This window comes from Chroicocephalus ridibundus, chromosome 3 (assembly GCF_963924245.1).
Source record: "Chroicocephalus ridibundus chromosome 3, bChrRid1.1, whole genome shotgun sequence".
In the NCBI taxonomy this organism is placed as follows: domain Eukaryota; kingdom Metazoa; phylum Chordata; class Aves; order Charadriiformes; family Laridae; genus Chroicocephalus; species Chroicocephalus ridibundus.
In genome coordinates, this window is record NC_086286.1 from 91,714,303 (window position 1) to 91,740,922 (window position 26,620).

The 26,620-nt window shown below is 47.1% G+C and overlaps 1 protein-coding gene across 3 annotated transcripts; it reads left to right on the forward strand.

Moving 5' to 3' along the window:
* The first annotated feature begins 1,314 nt into the window (after nucleotides 1-1,314).
* On the forward strand, nucleotides 1,315-6,597 carry TENT5A (terminal nucleotidyltransferase 5A). 3 transcript variants are annotated; one of them, XM_063330105.1, is made up of 3 exons: nucleotides 1,315-1,450; nucleotides 2,371-2,887; nucleotides 3,929-6,597. In XM_063330105.1, the coding sequence occupies exons 2-3, from the start codon at nucleotides 2,453-2,455 to the stop codon at nucleotides 4,706-4,708; spliced, it is 1,215 nt and encodes a 404-aa protein (XP_063186175.1). In that variant the 5' UTR covers nucleotides 1,315-1,450; nucleotides 2,371-2,452; the 3' UTR covers nucleotides 4,709-6,597. The 3 variants fall into 3 exon arrangements, with proteins under 3 accessions (XP_063186175.1, XP_063186178.1, XP_063186176.1); XM_063330108.1 differs by lacking the exon at nucleotides 1,315-1,450 and adding an exon at nucleotides 2,019-2,232; XM_063330106.1 differs by lacking the exon at nucleotides 1,315-1,450 and adding an exon at nucleotides 2,073-2,136.
* The last annotated feature ends 20,023 nt before the right edge of the window (nucleotides 6,598-26,620 follow it).

Consider the following 26,620-nt stretch of genomic DNA (forward strand, 5'->3'; position numbering starts at 1 on the left):
GTGGGCACACGGGGCGGGGGGGGCACAGGCTGAACCACCCCCCCCACCCCCCGCTCCTTGTCCCCCAGAGCAGCTGGGGACAACCCGTGCCCCTGCCCAGGGCTTGCCATACTGCAGTAACAGGGAATTTGGGCGGTGAATCAAAGCTTAACCCCCCGCCCCCCCCCCTCAAAAAAAGAAAAAAAAAAATCCACTCGCCACTGTCAAGCGCGGTATTTCTGCCCGACCCCTCGCCGCACGGCTGTGCCCCCCCCGGGAGCGCCCTCGGTGCCCGGCAGGGGGCGCCCTTGCCACACGGCTGCGACCAGCGCCGGCGGGGGGTGGCGGTGGTGGGGGGGGGTCTCTCAGTCTGCACCGCCCTCAGCCCCGACGGGAGAGAGCGGGGCGGGGGGTGCGTCCGCAGCGCCCTGCGCCGCGACGGGAGAGCGGGGTCTCCCTGTCTGCACCGGCAGACGGGGAAAGCGGGGGGCACGGAGCGCACAGCGGGACCCCCGGGGGTTTTGGGCGGGGGGGGGGGGGAACCGTGCCAGCTCGCCTGGGTCAGGGGGCTGCGCAGGGTCGTGTCCCCCCCCCCTCCCCCCCAGCCCCATCCCACGGCGGGGGGTAATGGGAGGGTGAGCTAAAACTGGGGGGAGGGGGCGGTAAGGTCCGTCAGGCTCCTTCATACACCGTGCCCCCCCCCAAACCCCCCCCCGCTCCGTCTTTGGCGAAGCGCCCTGTTGGGGTGGCCGCGCGTCACGGCGCTGCGCGCCCCCATTGGCCCCTCCTGGCGCGCGTCAGACATCTGCGAGAGGTGACGCAACGCCGTCCGTCGCCCTCTCCCCCCCCCCCCCCCCCCCCCCCCCCGCGCCCCGGGCTTCTCCGCGCGCAAGTCGCGCGTCTGCAGCGCGGAGCTGCGCGGGGTGCGCAGCGGGGGCGGAGGGGGCTCCTCCCGCAGTCCGCGGGGGCTCCGCTTAGTCTGGTTTAAATAATATTTATATGTATATTTGGCACTTTAACAGGTGAAAAACGAGCAGAGACACCCATTCTAAAATGTTAAAATAATTAAAATGCAATTGAAATTAATATATATATGTTTATATAGTATGTATGTATTATATACGTGTGGGGTTTTTTCCCGCTCCGCAGTTACCGAAGTTGTACTTTATAGGCAGGGTGCTTCCCTGGAAGGCACCGACTCGTTCGTGCTCTTCGGGATTTCTTCCCCCACCCCCGCTCCGCGCCGGCGAGGAGGGAGGCAGGGAAGGGGGGAGGCAGGGAAGGGGGGAGGCAGGGAAGGAGGGAGGCAGGGAAGGAGGGCGGGAGGGACGGGCCGGCACGTCGCGCTGGCCCTGCGCTGCCGCAGGCGGCTTTGAAAATCTCGGTCAGGAGCCGAGCAGCTCAAACCGCACGGTCCGGGATCCTCGGCATCTGCTCGTAACGGGGCCCTTTGCCAAATTCCGGCGCTCTGGTATGAAGTTTGGCTGTGCCTGGGATGACCGGGAATGTCGGGGGGGGGGGGGGGGTGCGGAGGGGGCTGGTAAAAAAGACAGGGAAAAATTAAAAAAAAAAGGGAATGAAAATGGCAGCGCGGAGCTGGGTGCCATCGGGCGCGCATCTCGGCACGGCAGGAGGCGGGATGGGGGTGTCCGCGCCCCCCGCGGGTGCAGGGCGGGGGGTTACACTTGTTGCCTCCCCCCTCGGCGAGCGGCCAAACCCGCGCCAGAGGAGGGGCGGGGGGGGGGAGGCTGCGCTGCGCGGGGTTTTCCAGCGGGGCCGCGCATGGGGCGGGGCGGCCGCGCTGCGCGGCGCTGGGCGCTCCGCCGGCGCGGAGGGGCGGGCGGGCGGGCCGAGCCATGCCCTGCCGTGCCGTGGGGCCGGCGGGGCGGCCCGTGGGTGCGCGGTGCGTGGGCGTGCCGGGGGCACCGCCGAGGCCGGCCATGCAGATGGAGGGGGCGGGACGCGGGCGCCGTGACTCGGAGCCCCGGAAGAGCGGAGAAACCCCGTATAAAAACTACTGGGGACCTTTGCCGGGCAGAACTACGAAAGCTCCGGAGACGGCGGCAGCCCGCGGCGGCGGCGAGCGGGGCGGCGGGCGGCGGCAGGGCGGCCTCTGCCCCGGCGGGGGCGCCGAGAGCGGCGGCGGCGGCTCTGCAGGTCGGGCGCCTTCCCCCTGCCCTGCAGCACCGCCTGGCTCCGGGGGGCTTTTTCTTCCCCCTCGCCCTATTTTTTAATTTTTCATTTAATCGATAGGTGTGTGTCCGTCCCCCGTCGTCCCCCCCTCCTCTTCCCCGCGGGAAGGGGCGGTGGGCGCCGTCCGGACGGTGCGTGCGGGGAGCGGAGCGGGTGCGCACCGCTGCTGACCGCTGGTTTTTCCTCCTCTTTTGCCAGGCGCGGAGGGAGAGGGGCCCCGGGGGGGCAGCGAGGAGTCGGAGCGGTGCCGTCCAGCCCGGGGAGGCGGCGGCCGGGCACCATGGCAGACGATGAGAAGGCCGGCGGCGGCCCCGGCGGGAGTTACGCGGGGGGCTGCGAGAGCGCGCACTGCAACGTGCTGAGCTGGGAGCAAGTGCAGCGGCTGGACCGCATCCTCAGCGAGACCATCCCCATCCACGGCCGCGGCAACTTCCCCACGCTGGCCATGCAGCCCCGCCAGATCGTCAAGGTGGTGCGGAGCCGGCTGGAGGAGAAGGGCATCGGCCTGCGGGACGTGCGGCTCAACGGCTCGGCCGCCAGCCACGTCCTCCACCAGGACAGCGGGCTGGGCTACAAGGACTTGGACCTCATCTTCTGCGCCGACCTCAAAGGGGAAGCCGAGTTTCAGACTGTGAAGGACGTGGTCTTGGACTGCCTCTTGGATTTCTTGCCCGAGGGGGTGAACAAGGAGAAGATCACGCCGCTTACCCTCAAGGTAAAAAGCTGCTGCCCTGCGCCCAGAGCGGGGAACGGGGCACCTTCCCCGCCGGGGATGGAGGGGTGCACCGAGGGACGCCGCGGCCCCCCCCCACACCCCAAGCCCCACAGGGACCGTGAGTGATTCCCCCCCACCCCTTATAACCGAGGAGGAGTTTGCAGTAAAGCTTGCTGGCCGGGGCTCCTCAGGATTAATTAGTCTTTCCACCCTCTCTCTGGCTTAATTTGCTGGGAGCGTTGATTTGCGCGGGGCGTGCGCGGCGCTGCGGATCTGCCCGACGGGCGCTGCGGCAGCTCGGGTCGCCCGACCCCGCTGCCGGGGGCTTGGGGCCCGGTTGAGCTGGCTTTAATGCCTGCCAGGAGGAAACCCCGTCTGCAGAGCAGGCTTTCTGGTGCGCTGCGTGCCCCGGCGGAGAGGCATATTCCCTCCTCCCGGAGACAGGTCCCTCCCGTCAATTAGGCTGAATGCCAAATGCCTCTAAGATTTTTTTTTTTTTTTTTTTTTTTTGAAAGAGTTGGGTTGGTTGGTTTTTTTTGGAACATGGGGCGGGTTTGTGGAACCTGCAGTGAAAGAGCAGGGCTGAAGGGAGTGAACGCTTGCTAAGTTTGATTTTTTTTTTTTTTATTTTTTTTTTTTTCTGGGGAGGGAAGGGAGAAGTGGAAACCGATAAGGAAGGTTTTGTGTGTGATTGTAGCGGTGACCTTTTGTGTGTGAGTGCATGGATATTTGGCATGCATGCCCTGGGCTTCGTGTGTAGATGTATTTAGAAGTGACTGAAGGAAGCAGTGTTGCCATATGCTTCCCTTGCATGACACAGTCCCAGAAGAGCGTCCTCCCCAGTCATCCCCTTGCAGTGACAGCACTCCAAGCTCGCACATTAAGCATTTCTTCTCTGGTTTGTATCTGCAGGCTCCTTGAAATCTTTTATGAAATGCTAGGATGGGCTGGAGGTGGGGGGGAACACGCGAACAAATGCAGTGAAGGGGAGATTTCTTGCATCTGTGTCTTCATTTGCTCATTTTGTCTTTCCAATTGTAGGAGGCTTATGTGCAGAAAATGGTAAAAGTATGCAATGATTCAGACCGCTGGAGTCTCATCTCCCTGTCCAACAACAGTGGCAAAAATGTGGAGCTGAAATTTGTGGACTCTCTGAGGCGGCAGTTTGAATTCAGTGTCGATTCCTTTCAAATCAAGCTGGACTCCCTGCTGCTTTTTTATGAGTGTTCAGAGAATCCGATGACCGAAACTTTTCACCCGACTATCATTGGTGAGAGCGTCTATGGGGATTTCCAGGAAGCCTTTGATCACCTCTGCAACAAGATAATCGCCACCAGAAACCCAGAAGAAATCAGAGGAGGTGGTCTTCTCAAGTACTGCAACCTTTTGGTAAGGGGCTTTAGGGCTGCCTCCGAATCCGAGATTAAGTCCCTGCAGAGATACATGTGTTCAAGGTTTTTCATTGACTTCTCAGACATTGGAGAACAGCAGAGAAAGCTGGAGTCCTACTTGCAGAACCACTTTGTGGGATTAGAGGACCGCAAGTATGACTATCTCATGACCCTTCACGGTGTGGTGAATGAGAGCACAGTGTGCCTGATGGGACATGAGAGGAGACAGACTCTGAATCTGATCACCATGCTGGCCATCCGGGTCCTAGCCGAGCAAAATATCATCCCCAATGTGGCCAATGTCACCTGCTACTACCAGCCAGCCCCCTACGTAGCAGATGCCAACTTCAGCAATTACTATATCGCCCAGGTTCAGACGGTGTTCCCTTGCCAGCAGCACACATACTCTACTTGGCTGCCCTGTAATTAAGGACCGAAATTAGTAGACCCGGTGGGGAGAATGTTTTCTAAGATGTAGGAAGGGGCAACACGCCCCTTTGAAAACGGGGTGTTTTGTGCAATGATGATCTGCTCTGGCGTTCAAGCTTGGGGAAAGCTTGCGGTTCTTCTAATAAATACCGGGAGCACGATCGAGAAAGAACCCCCAAATAATTGGATCCTACCCCAGAGCACAAGAGGCCTGTCATTAAAAGCAACCAGCTTCCCCTGAAATAAGTGAGGGAGGAATGCTTGATGACAATATGGGTTGGCAATATCTGCTCCCATAGCTTTGGCATAGAGAAGGTGGGAAAGCCTTATTTTCTGTTAATTTTTATTCTTACTCTAGAATGGGATCTGCAAAAGGGAGACTATGAAAGAAACAAAACACAAAAAAAACAACAAAAAGAAAAAAAAATCACAAAAAACAATTCTATATATATATATTCAGGAATTAAAAGTTAGAGGCATAAAGCAGAGATAAGCTGAATAAAAATGTATATTGGAATTACTGCATTTGGGGCTTGCAGCAAGTGCCGTCTATGGATTGACCATGTAGAATGTATAGCTTGCTTGACTAGAATGCTTTACCAGAAACAGCTTGCTCCAAATGAACAGTAGTGGATTGGTACAGTTATAAAAACAGAAACACGTACGATGACAAAGTCCATTATTTCCAGCTGTGTGCATGTCTCACATTTTAAAAATGCGAGAGTGCAGGAAAACCAGCTGTGGCAAACAGAATATACTCAAGGACCAAAGATTTCACTAATAAGTTATCCGAGCAAAGAAGATACAGTAGAGTATATATATATATATAAAAGAAAAGAAAGATGTTGCTATATTTGTACACACCAACAGTAATCAAAAGTGCCTGATGCCTTCATAAAATTTGAAGTGAGAAAAAAAAAATATAGTTTTGTGGTTTAACCATGCATTTTGTTTTATCAGGGACACAAGGATTAAAAACAAAAAAACCCAAACCATAAGCTTGTGAATAAGTGGTGGAGGAAATGCCCTATTTTTTTTCTTGGCAAATACTTGTATAGAGTTAATGTTATGTCGGTGTGCTATTATCCTAGGTACGTGTGTGTATGTGTGTATATATGTTTGTGTGTGTATATATGTACGTGTTATAGGTGTATATCTATATATATACACACACAATATATATTAATGTGGTCTAGGAAAATGTAGCAATTAAGGAATGTTTAAATAAAGTACTATGTGTTTTCCAGTTTGCAACAGGATGTCATAGGACAGTGGGCACCTTGCAGTGAATTTTTAACCCACACCTGAGAAATTTGGAGTAAATGAACCAGTCAGGATTAAGGTGGGATTCAGATAATGTCTTTGGTTGCAAGAACACGGATTACAGTAATTCAGTGGGTTGCTTGTGAGCCATAATAATTCCACAGATGGAGAAACATATGACTAGCTGATTTTTTTTTTAAACTATTTTGTACTGTAATGCCATTTTGACATTTAACCCACTAATGTTGTGACTGCATACCTCCATGATGTGTAATTCAGTGGAACGTGGATCAAAGATAGGTTTATTTAAACCCCCTGACAGCTAAAGAATATTGTATTAGTTGGTGATTTGAACACTAATTGTTAATATTTAAAGGAGTATTTTTAATCGAATGCGTTATGCATTCCAGGACCACTAGAATTTAGCAAATGTGAAATGAACCCTTTTTAAGAGTGTTGCACGATTGCTTAAAATTATATTTTATATATATATATATTATATATATATATTTTTATGCAAATATTAAACATCTTTGATCTGGTTGTCACACTGCATTTACAATTTCAGTACTGTACTTTATTTAAATGGAATCACTTTACATTGGAACAATAACTATTCACTTTCATTTCCTCTCCCAACAAGACCAGCGCGGGGGGGTGGGGGGTGGAGGTGGGGGTGGGGGAGGGTAGGAGGGGGGGAAGAAAAAAAAAATCAACCTCCGCTGTCGTTTTCACTTCAGTGCCATCTCTGAAGGTGTTAAATTCTCTGTTGGGCTTTGAAAACCTAATGACTAAGTGACACTTGACTCTTAATATTTTGCTTTTTCTTACTGAGGAAAAAAAAAAAAGAAAAATAAAATAAAAAAAAAGAAAAGGGAATTCAGGCTTTGGAAGGAAACCTCGCTGTGCTCTGGCTGGTTGCAGGCAGGGTCTGGCGTTGGAGGAGGCAGGGGTAGGGGAGAGGGAGAGGACTCGTGTCCTGGCAGTGTGTTTTCCCTACGGAGCGAGCAAGGTACATCTATTTTTGTCGCGCTTTGTACTTTTTTTTTTTTTATTTTTTTACACTCTGGAGGCAATTTCACAGGAACCCGGTTTGTTTACTGAAGCACCTTCCCGGTGCGAGTCCTTCAGGAAACCTAAAAGCGGGGAATCGTTGCCGTTTCCCGGCGTTGGTTCGCAGACCCTGGTCCCCACTTTCCTTCCCTTCCTCCGGCCACGGCTGCAGCCTCCCGCCGGGCTCCGGCCTCATCCCCAAGGGTCCCCGCCGGGGTCCCCTTCGAGTCCCCCCCTCCAGCCCCCCGCAGGGTGCGGGCTGGGGGCTCCTGGCCCCTTCTTTCCCCTTGCCTCCAGTTCCTTGGGAAGGTTTTGCTAGCGGAAGCGATGGGGAGGGCTGGGGAAATAGGATCAGCTGGTAATGTGGTATGTCTTCTCTCCCCACAACTATTTGCAGCAAATAAATGAGTCATCCGCTCTTTAAAAGGGTTTGAGAATCTATAGCTGTGCCACAACCACAGAAGGCTGATACTACATGACACGATGTATTTTTCCTTTGAAGGACCCTTTTTTTTTTTCTTTCCGTTGCTTGAAAGAAAGTTTTGATTTACTTCCTCTCAGCTCACATTTTATTGTGTTGTTTTTGTTGTTTTTTTTTTTTTTTTTAAATGATTGACAGCAGCTAGTTACCTTATAGTGCATGCAGCGGGGCTCTGAGCTAAACTGCACCTTTCAGCGTTTGCATTTTGATACATATATAATATGTTTTTATATATATTATATAGGTATTCCGGATCTGTTTTGCATATGTTAATGATCAAGTGGTGGAACTGGTGGAGCTTTGTTTTATTTGTGACTGGTGGCTTAAAAGGTGCCTGGTGTTAGAGGTGGGAAGAAGGCATGAGTTCAGGCCAAGAGGAAAATAAGAACCCCTTTTCAAAGCTGGTTTATTTCTGCGGTTTGCACACCTTCCCCTCCATAAAGTCTGACTTTTTTTTAACTGGTTTTTTCCCCTACTCTTCAGCACACTGGTACTTTTAAAGTTAATAACCGCATTCTTGCTTCGTAGGCTTCATTTTTTCCCATCCAATCACATGTAAGGTTAGAACTTGTGCTACAAGAGACAGTGCCCCTTTTAAAGAGCTGAACTGATTAAAAACATTGACCTGATTACAGTAAAACTGTTTGTGCCGCAGCTGAATTTACTGCTAACCAACAGGGCGCTAAACTTGGTTAAATGTAGCCATCATGAAACAACTGAGAGCTTTGAAATGGGGTAATTTATTTTTTTTTTTCCCCTTAGATGTAGCTGTCCTCCCGAATGCAAGAACATTTCTTCTAAAAATAGAAGGGCAATTAGAAGACCAAAAAGATAATATTTTTCTAGTTTCTCTTACTGCACTTAAATATTTTTTTTTTTATCTTGCACAAAGGCCTTCACACAAATCTTCTGAACACCTCTTGCTAAATGCTTGGTTTGCATCATGTCAGAAGCTCCTACCGGTTCAAAAAAAGCTTTTTTTTTTTTTTTCATTGAGAAAATGAAGTGTGTTAGATAAAACTGCACAGAAAAGGAAAAACTGTAATTGCATATTCAGTTCCTATTTGAATATATTCTTTTGTATGGTTTTCTTTATGCAGAGAGTTTCCCTTGCAAGAAAGAAAATCGGTGTACTCTTTTGCTGTTGTAATAATGGTTTGCTAACAAAATAAATAGTAAAAAAAAAAAAAAAAAAAGCCTGCAAATTTCAAGACAGCTTGGCTAAAGCACTGCAGGCTCCTGCAGTCTGTTAGGAGTCTGTGCAGATTTGCTTTCCCTCAGATTTCCTTACAACTGTTGCCTTCTGCAAGGCATCCTGTTGCAGCAAACTGCTCCTTGGATTGCTCTTTTGGAACATTTTGACTATAGGCTTTGTCACAGACAGAAAAAGAGCTGACGGAAAACAGACTCTAGAGGGAACAGATTGTGAATTTTGTTTACAGCATCCAATATTTGGATTTTTTTTGTAAATAAAAAGAAGTTATTTTTTTCTATTGATTTGTGTCTGCTGTCTTCCGTGTCTGAAATAGCTCTGGCCTGCTCCGACTGAATACCAAGTTCGCTTTCACGAAAAAAAAAGGACAAGGGCAGCACTTTTCTGAGAAGAGCCAGCGTTCGGCCGCTTTCCGATTGGAGCATGGAAGGTTTTGAAAAGTCTCGCCTCGTGCCAGCCAACTTCCACTGGCTGCACTCGCCTGTGGAGGAACCTCCCCAGCTTCCAATCCAGGCCAAAAATCCTGGCCCTAGCACTGGTTGGGACATGAGAATGGTCCGAAATCCAAAAAACGAAACAACGCCGCAGCATCCCCGCGCTCTTGCTGCCTTCTCAGTTTAGATCCCGGGGCTGGGAACGGGATAATTTTGTGATGCCCGCGACTTGGGCATGGCGAACCACCGTGCTGGCAGTAACGCGAGGCTCCTGATGCCCTTGAGATGTGTTCGATAGGGGTCGATGCCTTCACCTTTAGTGTTTTGGTAGGTCCTGGAGGGCAACGGGGTGCTGCTCCTGGGTGTAAAGGCATGGCCGTCTGTAGCGGATGGATGCTGCTGGGGAGGGGAGATGCCCATGCCCGTGTCATTGAGCTGCTGAATGAGTCCAGTTCTTCCCTCAGACGCAACATTCGCTCTCCTTCCCTGCCCTACAATGCTGTCCTTGTCAGCAGAGGTATTTTCTGTTTGCCGTGTTTACAGGGGAGATGCCTCTGTAATGAAGGCTAATTTCCTCAAAAGGCACTTCAAGGGAATATAAAATGCTAATTTACAATGCTCGTGGCAATACTTTTTCAACCAGGGCGCCTCAGACTGACCCAAATTTGAAAAACATTGACTAAGACTCCGCAGTATGTAGCTCTTACTAGGCTCATTCATACACGGCGCTGGGCTTGGAAGGCTCATGCCGGCCAAGGGCCAGCGTGAATGTGCTTATTGTAATGATGAGTGAACCTGTATTCCCCTGGAAAAACAAACAAACAAACAAGCTGCTGGGACTGCTCGTTTTTCCAGGCACAGGAGCAGCCCCTTTGCCGAAGGCTGGGCGCCTTCTGCACAGTGCCTCCTTTGAAACCTGCTGGGGCATGGGATGGGACCGTCGGCCAGCCTGGCTGGGAGAGGGGGATGCGCTCGGCATCCCTGCCCATCCATCAGCATCGCCTCTCCTCCCACGTTACTGCCAGGAAAGGGAGGGGGCCGTGGCCTAACGCTTCCTCCTGTGAACTTGCTCAGTTATGAAATATTTTAGGCAGTCTGACAAAGGAGGCTGCAATGCCCAAAGACGCAGATGGAAATCAGGGGATTGGAAACCATCTAAATGCAAATGCCTTTCCTTGTCTCTCAAAATCCAAGCCCGGATGGATGCTCTTACACTTTGGAGTGAGTTCATTCCAGTTTCTCTCCTTCAGTTTCGGGGGATTTTTTGGAGAGATGAACACCCATTGAGTATCTGGAGTGGCCATTTGAGTATCTGGAGTGTTGTGAGTCCTCCTCCCCAAACCGAGGAGGAGTATGATGGGGAGGCAGCCAGCTGAATGCTGTGCTTTAGTGAATTGTGTTTTTAAGGAGGGAGGAGTGTTCGGGGCCGTGGAAGAGAGAGGGCAAAAGCAAGGTGTGAGAATGTGAATCGCCTGACCGACACCAGCGTGGAAAGCTGGAGGACATGCTGATAGATTAAAGTAGGAGGGGAGAAAGGGCACAAATCTTTAACTTGTGTTCACCCTGCTAAAATGAGTCTGATCAGGGAAGCTGTCACTTGTAAAGATAAGTAACAGTCTGCAGTTTCTCTTGGCTGCAGCGGCACTTTTTTTTTTACTGTGTTAAAAAAAAACAAAGAAAAAAACCCCAGGAACCCCTTTGCCCAGGAATGAAGCTGAGTGTAGGCTAAATCAACCCCACATCCTCTAGTAAATGTATCTGCTGTCCCTGGAAGGCAATAAATTAACAATACTGAGTTCAGTATTACAAACCTCCTCTTGGGGACCTCTCATGAAACCTCTGCAGAGATTTTTGTAGCACGGTCAGGTGTGCCTTGTTCTCAAGTGTTCGCGTGGATCTAGTCATGCCTTCCTGAAACTGCCACCAAGCATCCTCCTCCCTTTTATTTCTATGTTTATAGTAAAATTCAGTGCACGTGGCCATGTGCACTGAGGTAAAGCACAGTCCACAGCTATGCACCGCTGTGTTGGAGCTGGTGCAGTTTTACAGCAGTCCCCTAAGTACGTATAGAAGTGTGTCAGAAGCAGCTCTGCATGCAGGGTTCTAGTCTGCATGTAAAGAGCAGGAGCACAAAATCAAAATCTGCACTTTAGAGAAGAAATACCAAGCCTTCAAAGGCCTGATAAAACCTGACGAACAGACTCATCTCCTACACGCTTGCCTAGCCTTAGGCTATTCAGAATGGTTGGTTTGTGGATGCACAATTCCACCATTTCACGTGGCTGCTATTTCATCAGGACGTGCAATGCCAGTACGCGCCAGAAAACTTTCCTTTTGCATGGTTTGGGAAAAAAACTATGTCCTCAATACACACCTAAGTATTGTGTGCAGAACACATGTATTCTCCAGAGTAAAAACATCTCTTTGATTCCCATAATGGCTTGGAGGGCATAAATTCCTGCTTTTTGAGAGGACAGTATGCTTTAACATACTTTGCCTTATGTTGGACTTGGGTGTGAACAACTCCTCTGGGTGAGCAACTCTCCTGATAATTAAGTTTGCCTTCCTGAAAATGGAGAAATCCAGAACAGCCAGTGCTTTTAAAAAGTGAAAGTCTCCGTATCGAACCTACACAGGCTTTCTTGCCTTCGGTCTTGCAGGGTGTAGAACAGAATCGCTTCTAAAGTTGAGGCTAAAGACAGTAGACAATGAATACGTTTTGGAGACATCTAGCTCATCCGTGTCAGTGTGCGTACCTGGTTACCTCTCTGCCATTTGAACGAAGGTGACAGGAGGTGCCTGGAGAGGGAAGGCAGGCGTTCCTGAGGGAGCCAAACATGGCTCTGCAATGATTTTCTCTCAGGGAACGTGTTCCTTCAAGAAGGTGTTCTTGAAGAGCACTCTTGTGTCCACAGTGGCTGCATGACCCTCATTTTAACTGTGACTCCCTTGCTTGGGTAATTCCCTCAATCCAAGACATCTGTGGAGCTCCTGCAGCACATTCTGATGTGGTCAAGTAATCACGAGGAAATCTTTCTGTAACTGCAACTGTTCTTAGTTTAACTCAAGCTTTGAGGAAAAAATAAAGCCAGAATATTTTTTTTTTAAAATAAATCTGTTGTTCTTGAGTAATTTCTTTCACTCTCACTTCTGCATTGCAGTTCTGTGCTTGCTTCTCTGTGGCCTTCTCATCCTGATTCTTGCAGCAGAAGTGGAAGGACCAGCACCACATGCTCTTCAGACTGTCAGTAATCCTGCTGGTCCCTGACGTTTGAGAGCCACTGATGTAAGGTCCGTGCTAGGTGGGTCGCTAGGTGAGGTTGAACAAGTGTGGAACGTCTCCGTGTAAGCAGGCATCCTGGGTGTCCTGCAAAATGCTCTTCAGAAATATTTCAGTCCAAGTTCTCCACTAGCAGTTCTTCATGACGGGGGGGAATTGTGCATACAGGCTTGTACGAACAGTTACTTGAACATCTCAAGAAGTGCAGGATAACGGTTAAATGAATCAAACATTTAGCAGAATAACAATTATGATTAAATCAGGGGGAAAATGCAGTGCAAGGTACTTATTAAAAACGTCAGCATCCAAACTAGTAGAGAAGCTCTTCCTCAGCCTGAAGGCTTTAATTTGGGTTGTAGCAAGTTGTTCATACTCTTTGTAAACCAGACGCTTGGCTTTGGGCTAAATTACCCACTGGAGAAGCATATACACCTCATTTTCCTCCTCACCTCAGGCTTTCTCATTTAGGAAATAACAACTACATGATAGCTGTCTGCTCTGCGATAGCAGTGCGAACTGCGACTTGACTGATTTATGTAAGTACTGTTTATCAGTAACCCTATAAATGTCAACTGGTGGGGGAAGTGAAACCAAGAGCTTGGGCCTTCCTTCTCGCCAGCTGTGAACTGCTCTCTTGCCATTTTTATGGAACTGTAAAATTGAACTGCACATTTCTTTTCAGATTGAGCTTTCTGACGTGCTTTTCATTTCTTCCCAACCTTCTCTCACCATTAATGTCAAATATTTAAGGCGGGATTTTCTAGCCTGCCAAACTCATTCCGTGCCAGTGTGAGCTGAAGTCACGGTCCCCTGTGGGGGCGCGGAGGCATTTGTGCTGTGTGCGAGATGCTCGGGGAGCAGACTCCGCTTTCCTGCAGCCACCATGGGTCTTTACATGTGCCACGTTTCATAGTTATTAAAAAGCCACAGAAGTCCTAAGAACTTGAAACTAACCAAATTTCACCCAAAACTGAGACAGGTTTGTCTCCAGAGTCTTACAGATGGCACTTGTCACCCGCCATTCTCTGACTCTAGCTGGAATATGTGTATTTTGTACGCAAATGAGGAAAGCAGCATCTGCCTTGGATCAGGCAATTGCTGTCGCTTGTATGAAGCCAGCCCATTAGGCAGCAGAGCCTCTGCAGGGCTGGACTGGTGACCATCCCAAAGATAATCTACTGAGAAGAGACAAAAAAGAACTTCAGATGAGGAACTACTGGCAATCTTTCCGTGAAATGTGCACCCAGTATTGGCTCAACATTGAACGTGATACATTTGCTTTCTGGAGTTTTGTGGGCAGTTGTCATATTTGCCACAGATCACCTGGTACGTTACTTGCATTTTAGTTGTCATAGGTGCACATTACTGACCAATACAATGGAAGTACTCTTTAAACTGTGCTCCTTGACTGATCAGAGGGTATTCTGTATAAGCAGAACAAAGGTGTCTAGCAGATATTCTCCACTGCCAAGAACTTGCTCTTTGGACTCTGAAGATAGTTGCGTGGGAGTCTTTCCTATCAGGTGACGATCTTCCATCGCCCCAGAAATGCCTTCCCACGCACTGGGAAGGTCCATGGATGACAGGAATCATCTGATGAAAATCTGGACGACGCACCAGGCACCTGAGCAAAAGCCGGTGGGGCCAAGAGGAGGTTTTTCCTTTGGCTTTAGCTGTCCTTTGGATGCAGCGGTAGTGCTCGAGGAGGCACGCAGGAAACACACAATGCAGATTCGGTAGCTGAGCTTGACCCTAGCGTTTCTTGCTCGTTCTTTGTTGTCGAATGTTTGCTCTGCAATAGCAACCAAAGGGCATGACCAGGTTAGGACCCATTGTACCAGGCACTGTGCAAACACCCCTGTGCGAGTCCCTTCCCTTAGGGCTTCTCTGCGTGGGGATTTCAATGAGCTTATTCTTTTCCTTCAGCTGTCTCACAGTAAGTCAACTCATTTGCTTAAGGCATGCTCTCGCTTTTCTAAGAAATGGGATATATGCTGCAAAAAGTGCTCCCAAAGGGGCAATTTTCATGAAATATTATTGAATTCTGTAAATCTGTTCACTTGCTAAGATTGTCACGTCAAAATCTCAGCTTGCTTTCATGAATAACTGAACCCACTTGCTCCCGTAAAAAGCTGTGTGCTTGATGCGGTACATTTTTGTCCCTGAGAACTGAAATCAGTCCTCTTTCTCTATAGTCAATGCAGAAACAGGTGCATTTCTCTCCCCTCCATCTTGAATTGCGATCACTTCAGGAGGTGAAATGAAACAACTGCGGAGCAACGTGCAGCAAAGTTAAAGGACGGCGGAGCCAGAAGTTGCAAATGTGCTGAAGAAGCTGAGCCTGTACTTTGCATCTCTTGAAACTGAGCTTCCCAAAAGTCTGTGGGTGTCCTGACTGGGTTTGTCGCTTTTTACTTCTATGAAGGTGATACCACGCTTCTTTTTTTTTTTTTAAATTAGTCTAGCTACCAGACAAATGCATCAGGCTCAGGAATTTTCTTAACAAGCAAATATTAACTCCACCCTGCAGGGCTACCTCTGCCAGCTGGCCAGTGAATCCACCTCCCCAAAATACTCAGAAATCCACAATGTCCCACTCCTAAACTGACAGCAGGAAATCATTAGCCTGGGACACACAGTCTCACTGCATGTGTGTTACCTCCTGAATGTATCAGATTGCAGTGTTCAGAAAAATCTTGACATGCTAAGCAGTTTATAGGCAAAAGTTGTTAGAAAGAGGGTTTAATGTTGGCAAGCCACTATATATAATGAGGTCGAGGGGAGGGGAGCCTAATAACAGCCCTTTCTGTAATTCAATAGAATAATTTGAAACTCAGCTGTAAGCCTGGGACTATGGTGGTGCCCACGAGAGCCATGTACTGTGGTTATGGGGTATTCTGTGTTTCCATCATCATTCCCTGTTTTCAGGATTTATAGTTCGGCTGTAAAACACCCATCAGAAACTCGGTGAGTCCACATAAGGCTTAAACCCACAAAAAGCCAGAAATTCAGAATTAGGGCTGGAACTCCCCGTTCTGCCCCCCTGCCAGGCTGTCGCACTGTGCCGTGGTGCCCGTCAGGAGGGACGATGGCCTGTGGCTGATCTCCTCCATGTGGCTTTTCACAGTACAATTGCTGGCTAATTTGAGCTATTGCTTTAATAGATAATTCCATCCCCTCGAAGGATAATGTAGTGCGTTGGCAAAAGTTTGGCTCATGTCTCTGATGTTGTGATAAACATTAGCGGACATTTTCCCTGAAAGCTTGGCAACAAACGTAGAAACTTATTCAAATAAGAACTTTATTTACTTTCTGAAAGGCATATGGATTTCTAAATGAATCCATTTGGTAGGCATGGTTTAAATAACATGCCAGGAAAGACTGGAAAGATAACTTTTTTTGAAAAGTATTTCAAATATTGCTCATTTTGGTTGTGCAATCGACAGAAACATTCTTATTTGGCAAGGCTGGGCTCAGACATATTTATTTTGCACCAGTAATTTTAGATTCTGTTTTTCCTAGACATAGTAAAAGCAAAAAATTGGCAAATCTGAACAAAAAACCCCCACTGATTTCCTGGGAAGCAACTGCTTCGCTAATCAGAGGACTGGCCAGTCCACCACAGAGAATGTCCTTCTCATACTGGTCTAAGCTGACTTTTCTGAAGACCAGTGATAGCTCATGCCTCAGTCTCCTTCCTACATAGCATGGGGTTGATGTCATTTCTCCTTTCTTATTCGGACAGATGAGAGTAAAAAGCACGTGGGCTGGGGGAAGCCTCCTGCCCCGTCCCCTTGGGTATGAAGGAGGCTTGCAGTAGAGAGTACTGCTTGCTTTTTTGTTATTTACTTCTGGTCACCCCAAAGCTTTGTGGGCAGAAGCCATCCTCAGTGTCTACATCCCTTGCAGGGCACTGGCAAGAAGAGCCTGCAATGAGCGCGGCCAAGCAGTTGGGCTTGACCTGTGCGGTAGCCATGGTGCACACCTAGTCTGCCGGCTGTGCACCAGGGGAAAAGTGACTTAGGAAGTTTTTTTACAATAGGGCTGGATTATGACAACTTTCTGCTTATGAAGGAGAACTGGATTTTGGCGGAGATGTAGGAAGAAACCAGGTGTTGCTTGGTGTGAAGCAATGAGATATGAGATTTTGTACACTGCTTACGATGAGTCCTACGATGGCCAGGCTTTTCAGGTAGGCCTGCCTAGGTTCTTTTCTTATACTGAACATATCAGAAACTCTACTCTTTACGCCTGGCCCACACTGCACTCCAGCAGCTGCCCCTGTTGACAGTGGTGCTCTCAGGATGCCCTGATTTCAGATGTAGTGACCAAAGCAATTCAAACACATCTCCTACCACCTTGGCACCCAGCTAGAGACTTCAAATAAACCAGAACATCCCCTTGTATGCGGGGAAAGAGAGTGACCGAAAGAAATGGAGGTGGGCTGCCACGCTGAAGTGACGAGGGTCTCAGACACTCCTGGAGGGCACCCGCGGTTATGGCCAGCCTCTCTGGTGTGTGTGAAGATGGTGAGTAAGTCGAGAACTTGGCCAGGAAATCATTTTTTGGTTCTGGGACAAAACCAGAGAAGGCGGATGGGGACAGGAAGCGACTTAGGCTAGCACGCTTGAAAATGAAGAGAGGTGATTGGGGATGGGGAAAAATTGGTACTGAAACAGGGGATTTAATGATGATTACACAATTCATTTAGTCTTATCTTTGTTTGAGGCATTTAATTCCATCTGAAACCGAACAAATTATTTTAAATGTGCCTTTTTTAAAAATGAGGTTAACTAGTTAGAAATAAAAAAAATGCGATTTCCAGAATAATAATGATATTAAGTCTTTTGACATTCCATTGCCTAAATACTTATCTGGAGCCGTGTCGTAAATGGTTTTGAAATAGCAAGTTTTTCTGGTGGTATGTGCTTGTGCGTACATATGTGCACGTGTGGCTGTGTGCATCTAAAGACTGGATGATGCCTTTTAAGATTTTCTTTGCTGCTTTTAATTACGTGATTTAAAGGGCAACTTAGCTAAGGCCTATTCACGCGCAGTTCAGTGGCTTCTGTGCAAAACCAAGTCCTCTTCACTGGTTGTCTTGTGCTTGAAGGAAGGAAGCATGTGCCAACGAAGCCGTCTGTAGGGACTTCCTCTGCTCATCACCAAAAACTGCAGAGTTAGCATATTGTCTGCAGAGTTAGCATATATAGCCTTTCCCATCTCTGAGGGAGAGAGTCCCAGGAGGGCTGTGAGGGAAAGCTCTTAGGGAAGTTTCTTCACCGTTCTGTCACTTTCTATTCATCCCGAAAGCCGTAAAATACAATTCAGCTCATACATCTGGGCGCAAAGCAAGAGCAAGTGTATGTCCCTCATTAATCTCTTACGGCCTAAACTTCCTCCCTATTTACTCCTCATATATTAATCCTATTTATTACCTCCTAAATAATCTCCAGTGGCCTTCTTTTTTTGCAGCAGGATGCCTGCATGAAATACCCTTTTTCCTTTTGTGCTAAATCCAAGCTATTTGATGCTGAAATTTAATTTTGTGTGTCAAATTGATTTTTTTTTCCCAGTGTGCCTTTCATTCATAAACCCTTGATTATCTATTTTTAAGGAAAAAAAGAACCCCAAACCACAACTAGGAAAAATGCATCTCCAATAAATAATCTGGCACTGCTGCCATGAAAGAAAGTTAATCCTCACAGCCATTATTATGTCTTCAGATTTTTTCTCTGACGTTTATTAACTTCTCATGAAAGGCAGGGGGATTTCTTTCCCCAGCAGACACTTTCTGGCTTGCTTTACAGGCATCTGATTTTTGGCAATAATCCACAAAAGGATGTCTGCTGTCAGAGCCCCACTGTCACAAAGACCACGCGGAGATTTTCAGCTTCCTAGCAAGAAACCGTGGTGTGTGTGGAAGTGTTTCCAGGGCAGTACCAAAGGCTTTGGCCCCCTCCTGCATGATGCTATGGACCTGCTGTGGACCATCATTTTCCCTACTGACGAGCCGGGTGGTTTGGGGAATGCGCAGAAGCCACATCAAACCCTGGCACGGCTGCTGGATTGCTCAGCTTCTCCCAGGCGTCCCAGACGGTTGTTGGGAATATCCAAATCTGCTGGAGTGCAGTGGTATGGGGAGGAGGTACCACTATATAAAGCCTATATAAAAGCAGCAAAGAGCCTTTATACAGGCTGTTTCTAGGGTTGGGAGGGTGCTTGGTGCTATTAGCGTACAACTCTAACCACATAATCCCCTTATCGGAGAAAATGGTGTGGGAAGAGCTGGCAAGAGTATTCTGCATCATCCCCTTGCCCAAAGGCAGGATCAGCTGTCCTTAAACTCTTCCTTATTGTGCACTCGCAGCCAGAGCAAACAAATATCTAACATATTTTCTTGTAGCAAACCCTTCAAGTGGGGTGGGAGAAAGTTGATTCACGTTAGCTCCTCCACCCCTGAAGTCCACTGCCCCCCCTGCCTGGTCGGGCAGCTGTGAGCAAATGTCCCACACCTCCTCACCAGGACCAGGCAGAAGGAGATCCATCATGTTCCAAAACTGACAGATGATTAGCCTTTCATATCTCAAACTAAATGAAAACAATGTGTGCTGTGGATGGGTAACAGCAAAGGACCAGTATATTGCATCAGGATCTGGCCAGGGAGGGAAGAGTGGAAAGATTTCTGTCTAAAAACTTCACACAGCAGACGCAGAGAGAAAGGATCTGCAGAGCGAAGACCTCTTCAAGTCCATGTGTCTGTCCGCCCCATGAAATTTCGGTGCTTCTGAGCCTTAGAGATGGCTCAACACTGAAACTGGTCGAGGCTGGTTTAAAGTACAGGCATTTTGCTTAAGGCACCGAGAAAAAAAAATAATGGGACAAGTGACATCAAACGTTGTTGCCATGTTTTTGTTTCCTGATGCTTCTATCTTGTGATTCTTGGTGTGCAGCTATCTGCTTGCCGTGGCTGCAGCAATTAGGGTCTGGCCACGGGGAGGGAGGCCATGCACGTGTGCGGTATTGCAGCACCTACTGCCTCAAGCTCATTCTTGCCCAGGAGAAGAGGAAGAGGTGATGTAAAATCCAGCAGCTGAGGATTGAGCAAAGGAGTCTAGGCCTGGGGAAGGCTGCAGGGATGGAGTTTGGACTGATAACATCAAGGTGGCGCATTCCTTGTCTGGGTTTTTGTTCTTTCATTTGAACTATGTCGGTGTGAGAGCTGGTGTATCGGAGCTCAGTCCTTCAGACCTGCTTAAAGTGTAGAGTTACTGGAGATGGATAGAGAGGATTTGCTTCCTGCACTGTAACCTGCTTTTGAAACTACTTTGCTGTCTCCCCTACATGGCTTCCCATATATTGTACTTTCAAGAAAGGGTCTTGAAACAGTAGCTCCTTAGATACATCCCAAGCTTAGTCCTGACCATTAGCTCCCCAAAGACAGTGCAATAAATTCCCATCTCTTCCTTTCTCTCCCACTCCTTGCACTCCTTTTTTGTTCTTTTTCTGCCTTGAAATATTTTTTAGCCTCTTCTCATCATTCCCATGCTGCAGCTGCCTGGCACAGCTCAATAACAAACCCTTCTCCTCCAGCTCTATTGCCATGTCCCTCGTAGTATCTCCTGAAGATTTTGGTGTGCCTGCCAGCTAAGCGTTCCTCTCCCATTTATTTGGGGGAATATAGTTGTCCCAAACACAGTTTGAGGTGGGTGTTTGGTTTTGTTTTTTGTTTGTTTGTTTGTTTGTTTTCATTTTTGCACAGTTATTCTGTGTTTCGGGGTCTTTGTAGCTGAAAAAGACAGTGAAGGAAGAAAAATGATTAGGAACCTGTGAACAACAAATTCAGGCTGCTACACGGAAGAGTGGGTGCAGTTTATAGGGTGCTGCAGACACTCTCCTGGAATCATGCATTTCATATTGCATTCTAACTCCCGGCTGTGCTGGGAGCCCCAGTCACTCAATGTATTTTGTTTGCCTCCTCCTTAGATGCTTGATCAGAGTTTGAAACCTGGTATTCATTGCAGCTTAAGTAGTTCACTTCTGACATGCAATACACATTTAATCTGTTGTTCGCCTCATGGCCTTTGAATCTAAAAACTAATAACAAACTACCTATTAAAAAAAAAATAGGGCTGCATAGTCCTGTGACCTGACAGAGCAGGACTAAAGGATGGAAACTGTTGTGAGGACATCTCACTCCCATAAAAGCTCTTTTCAAGATCTAGGCACTCTTTGCAGATGACACTGGCTTTAGTAGAGGGAGTAGAAAACACGATGAGGGAATAGAAAGGTTTTTATTGATACAGATCTGATTTTGAGAGCCTGTCCTGATCACGTGGCATCTGTAGTCTTGTCCTTTTTCTAACAGTCTTGATGGAGACTGTCTTTTAGCATCCCCTTTCCTTTGTCCTGGTTAATGGGTGGCAGTTCAGATTTTACCTGAACCGGCCTTGTTCCCAGTCACTCTCCTCTTATTAGCCTCTGGGGTCAGATTACCCTTTCCCCACTTTTAACTCCTCAGAGATTTGTTCTCATCTTTAGGCCTTGGCTGCAAACAGTGCAGGTTATACATAAATTGTAATGAGAACCACAGAAGTTCACTCAGGGTAATACAAATGCAAACTTCAATAGGTCATGAGACACCAAGAACTCTCACAAAAAACCTTTGGGAGATGCCCACTTGTCTGGAGTCTCTACAATTAAAGGATGGCTTAAATCCCTTACTCCTTTTCAAGATGATTATTTGGCAAAATCTATTAATGCTTTGCTGTACTTTTTGTCAGGTAGTCTGAGCGCCAGCCTTTGTCACATCCAGAATCGCATGTGCTATCCAGCAAATTCTTTTCTTCACAATGAAAACTGAGCTGAAAACTTCCTTTAGCCAGCTGAGTACACTGAAGAGTATGATATAATAATGATATGATATAAAAATGACATATGATATAGTAATGATATGATAACCTGAAGGTGCACAAGTCCATAGGACCTGATGAGATTCATATACAGGTCTTGAGGGAATTGGTGGATGAAGTTGCTAAGGCACTATCCATCATATCTGAGAAGTTGTGGCAGGCAACCAACATCATCTGCCTGGACTTGTGCAAAGCATTTGACAGTGTCCCACATGACATCTTTGTCTCTAAATTGGAGAGACATGGATTCGATGGATGGACCATTCAGTGGATAAGGAATTGCTTGGATGGTCCCACTCAAAGAGATGTGGTCAACTGCTCAATGTCCAAGTGGCAGACAATGATGAGTGGCTTTCCTCAGAGGATGTTTTTGGGACCAGTGCTGTTTAACATCTTTGTCGGCGATATGGATGGTGAGATTTAGTGCACCATCAGCAAGTTTGCTGACAACAGCAAGCTGTGTGGAGCAGTTGACACCCTAGAGGGAAGGGATGCCATCCAGCCTGACCTTGACAGGCTTGAGAGGTGGGCGCATGCAAGCCTCATGGAGTTCAACAAGGCCAAGTGCAAGGTCCTGCCTGTGGGTCAGGGCAATCCTAAACACAAATGCAGGCTGGGCGGAGAATGGATTGAGAGCAGCCCTGAGGAGAAGGACTTGGGGGTGTTTGTTGAGAAGAAGCTCAATATAAGCCGGCAATGTGCGCTTGCAGCCCAGAAAGCCAACTGCATCCTGGGTTGCATCAAAAGAAGCATGGCCAGCAGGTTGGGAGAGGTGATTCTGTCCCTTTACTCTGCTCTGGTGAAACTCTACTTGGAGTACTGTGTCTAGTTCTGGGGACCCAACATAAGAAGGACATAGAGTTGTTGGAGCAAGTCCAGGGGAGGGCCATGAAGATGATCTGAGGGCTGGAGCATCTCTCCTATGAAGACAGGCTGAGAGAGTTGGGGTTGTTCAGCCTGGAGAAGAGGAGGTGCCAGGGAGACGTTATAGTGGCTTTCCAGTGCCTAAAGGGGGCCTACAGGAAAGATGGGGAGGCACTCTTTATCAGGGAGTGGAGTGATAGAATGAGGGGTAACAGTTTTAAACTGAAAGAGGGGAGATTTAGATTACATATTAGGAAGAAATTCTTTCCTGTGAGGGTGGGGAGGCACTGGAACATGTTGCCTAGGGAAGCTGTGCATGCCCCATCCCTGGAAGTGTTCAAGGCCGGGTTTGATGTGGCTTTGAGCAGCCTGGTCTAGCGGGAGGTGTCCCTGCCCATGGCAGGGGAGGTTGGAACTAGATCATCTTTAAGGTCCCTTCCAGCTCTAACGATTCTGTGATTCTATGATAATCCTGAGGTCTTACTGGTTAATGGCTGCAGGTGGTGTTATGTATGAAACTGTGAAAACCTGAGCATCACTAAAAGCTGTAAGTACAAGCAGTGAGACATCTGAAGGATAATAAGCACAAAGCTGAAAGTTGCACTAAGGCCAATATTTCATTCTGTAAACTGAATCATACATGGTTGTAGAATTGCCTAGAAATAGCAAGTAACAATAGCACGTTGATGAGAAATTAGAATATCACTAAAAGCAATCTCCATTTTCTGAAAAGTAAGAACTTACTAGTAAGAAAAGTGGATCTGTAGTGCCAAACTCAATGATTTACCATTGGCTTCAATGGGACCTGGGCTCGTTTTGTGTACTGTAATTAGAGCAATTAAAACTAGTTGTAGCAACAGTGCAGTGCCCTCGGCTTCCTCTGCTTCCTCTCCACCAGGGCTGGCTGTCCAGCATTCCAGGGCATGATTACTTGCAGATTCCTGGTAATTTCAGCCCCTCCAAGATGCCCACAGTTTCTATTGAGACAAAAAAAAAAAGGCCTGCAAGCAGCCCCGCATTCCAGATCTGTTTGTTCGATGCACAATTGTTTCTGTTTAGTTGCCACAGTAGTTTTGTGCTCTTCTAGCCCCCAGAGTAGTATGCATTGCTTTTGCTAACCAGGAGTTGGCAGAATCCACAGGATCCAAATGTGTGACCCAAAAACCTACTGAATTCAATTGGTTTTGACTGTTGGTTACTAACTAGGGTTGCTGGTTGCAGTCCAGCTCTTACTTGAAATGCTCGTGCGGTATTGAGCGCGTACTCCCTTAGGTGAGATCAGAACATCTGGCATTTCTTCTGAGATTGTTGGGAAATAAAATCAAAGCAGTAGGTGAATCCGTGGACTTTCTTCTGGTGATTTATTGGGTGAGATACTGACCTTCACCTGCCTCATGGATGGATGGGAGAATGTTTGGATTTGGCTTGCCATCTCAAACTCTGAATCTTTATCTAGGGCTCATCTAAATAGCTGAATCTTAACCATGCCCGAAAGATTCTGTGTTATCTCTCTTTCCTTGTGATTTCAATGACCTTAAAATCCTGCTATGAAGAAAGGAAGGAAAAAAAAGAAAGCAGATTTTATGTGTTTCCCTAGGATAGCCTCTTTAAACAGTAGCATTTCTAGGCTGAATTTTCCAGTGATGTGCTCCACTGCAGTACGTAAAGTTCCACATTCTGAGAAGCTGAAATAAAAAGCTGAAGACTGCTCATATAGACATTGTTTTTACCCGTTAAGTCACTGTTTTTCCACATTAATCACAGGGTAAAGATATCGGGCTTCAATTCAGATTATGACAGTATCTAATGTCTTTTCCACATACAACTTAAAACTAGGAGAAGACTTCCTCTCTCGTTTTCATGGGAATTTTGTGAATTCCAGTACGTATATTTTTCCAGCTGTAGTATTTTATTTGCAATTGGAAATTGCCAATTGAAATATCACCTTTCCTATGGAAAAGTTGCTAATACTAAATCTTAGAAACATAAGTCTATTTCAAGTACTCAGGTTAGATAGTCTCTATGCACAAAGCAGTGTCCTGTAACACTCTGAAATCATCCTCTATAATCATTCTCACTTGGATCTTGGCTTGTTTACTCATATAGAAATCTGCTACTACAAAGCTGAAGGACAGAGGGCAGCGGGTTACATCTTTAGTCTAAGGTCATTTGAGGTAAATCTGTCCTTTGTAAAACTTTGTCTTGTGATAAAATATAGTCTGGTTGAAATGGCTACCTGGTTGCCTTGGGAAGGACTGAATAAAATCAGCTACTGCTACATTTGTGGGATTGACTTTTTATCCTCAGGCCCAAAACTGCATCTGGGGAAGCAGGAAACGGGAAAATCATGGCCTATATGATATACTATATGCACTATATGCACTAACATTCCTGTTACATAAAACATTTGTTACAAACCCACAAAGAGTAACCTAGCAAAAATAAATACCTTTATTTTGTATTAGGCATCTTCCTTCTCCAGTGAATCTAAAAGCATGACATTCTTGACATTTGGCCTCTCCCGTTCTCCCATTGTGGGGTTTTCTCCTTCCCCAGCTCCTCTTGTCCCACAACAGTAACTCAGCCGTGCCTTCTATCCTTGCCTGAAGACTCTAGCTAGGCTGACAAAGAAGTGATGACTCCTCCCACTTGCCAGGCTGCTCGGCTGGTCTGGCCTTGGCTCCCAAAAGCTTTGAAGTCTGGCAGGTTTCAGAGGATGGTTGGTGCAGCCCACCATGAAGTGGGGTATTGCCCCCAAAAGCAGAAGTCTCAGGCCAAAAGCAGTTCAGTTCCTGAGCTGCTTGATGCAGAGATCCAGTCTCTCACGAGGGTGAAACAAAAGTGTGTGCACTGCCACCACGGGAACTGCAACTCCGCCAAACTGGTGGCAGCCCAGGCTGAGTTGAACCGTGTGTCACCTCCGAAATCAAGCAGTGACGGACCCAGTGCAGAGGTGCTGCTAAATAAGATGTCCTGTGTGGTGATGACTGATGGTTTTAAGCATTGACGTGATCCTGGTGAGCACTAAAAGGTGATGGGCACAGTGCAGTGGAAGGACAGGCTTGGTTTAGCCAGAAGAACTAGTCTAAGGGTTTGGTGACTGCTTAGGAGGAGTGTGGTTTTCGTCTGGGTTCAAGCTGGGCTGTTTGGTTGCATTCAGCAGAGCAGATGCTCTCAGATGTGCTCTGCCTTCACCTGAGAGGCAATAACTTTAAGAAGTCGAGGGCTTCGAAGGTTGGGTGTCTTCTTGACACTAAAATGCATTCCCAACAAAGGATACATTGACAAACTCCACTGTCAAAGGCAGGAAAAATAATGTCAGATTTCCTATTTTATGGCAGTTTCAGCACACAAACACTTTCCATCTATGACTTGTCCAGATGGCAGATATTTTTTGCTCATTCAGTGCAGCATGTGTGTGCCGCATGTATATGTATGCACCAGCTTTTATTCTCATTGGCCACATCTCTAATTGTTCAAGCTTCAAATTTGCTAAGCACGCACAGCACAGACTCTCCAAATGCTCTTTTGTGTGTTTTGTTTTGTTTTGTTTTGTTTTTTCCTGAGGTTTTGCTGAGTGTGCATACAGAGCAGAGAAATCTGACAGAATTTTGTCACCACCGTCTGTAGCTGCTATACACAACATCAAGCTTATTAAGTAATCATACCTATCGGTTTCCATTCTGGTTGCCACACATACATACAAACCCTGAACAGAAAGGTTTCGCTAAATCTTTGAAGACTGTACGTCACTTGTTTTTCTCCCTCTCAGTTTCATCGCTAAGGAGCCATTTGCCATGAAAGTTACACTTTCACCAGTTGCCCTCTGCAAGGATCATCAACGTTTGTCCCCCCTCCTTTTGCCTACATAAGAAAAAGAAATACCCAAATGGGCACTTCGCTTTGCCCATAAAGCTGGCCAGTCATATTTTGTTTATTAATCCTTGTGCTTTTGCTGGCCTCTGTTTAAATATTTTGGAATTTTACATGATCAGCAACTTGGACAAGATCTAATGGACTCCAAAAGGATTACATTAAATGCTAAGAATAAGATAATGTCTCATTCAAACAAACAAAAAAGACAACTTTAGGGACCTTTTGCTATGACATAAAGCATCTTTGACTATTTTGGAATGAAAAGCAATCCCTAAATAAAAGACTTTAAAAACAGATAATCAAAAACTCCAAAATAAATTCACCCCTCCTATTGGAAACAGTATCTGTCTTTACTCAAGCTAGAGAATTTTGTAAGTCATCTTCATTTTTTGAAAAAGACATCCTAGAATGGCTGGCAAATCCAATGATCAGATGGAAAGAATTTCTGGATGTTCAGCCAGTCTGATCCATGTTTTGACATTTTATGCAAGGGAATAAAAGCTGTTTTTCCCCCCATTACTCTGGGCTGCTATTACC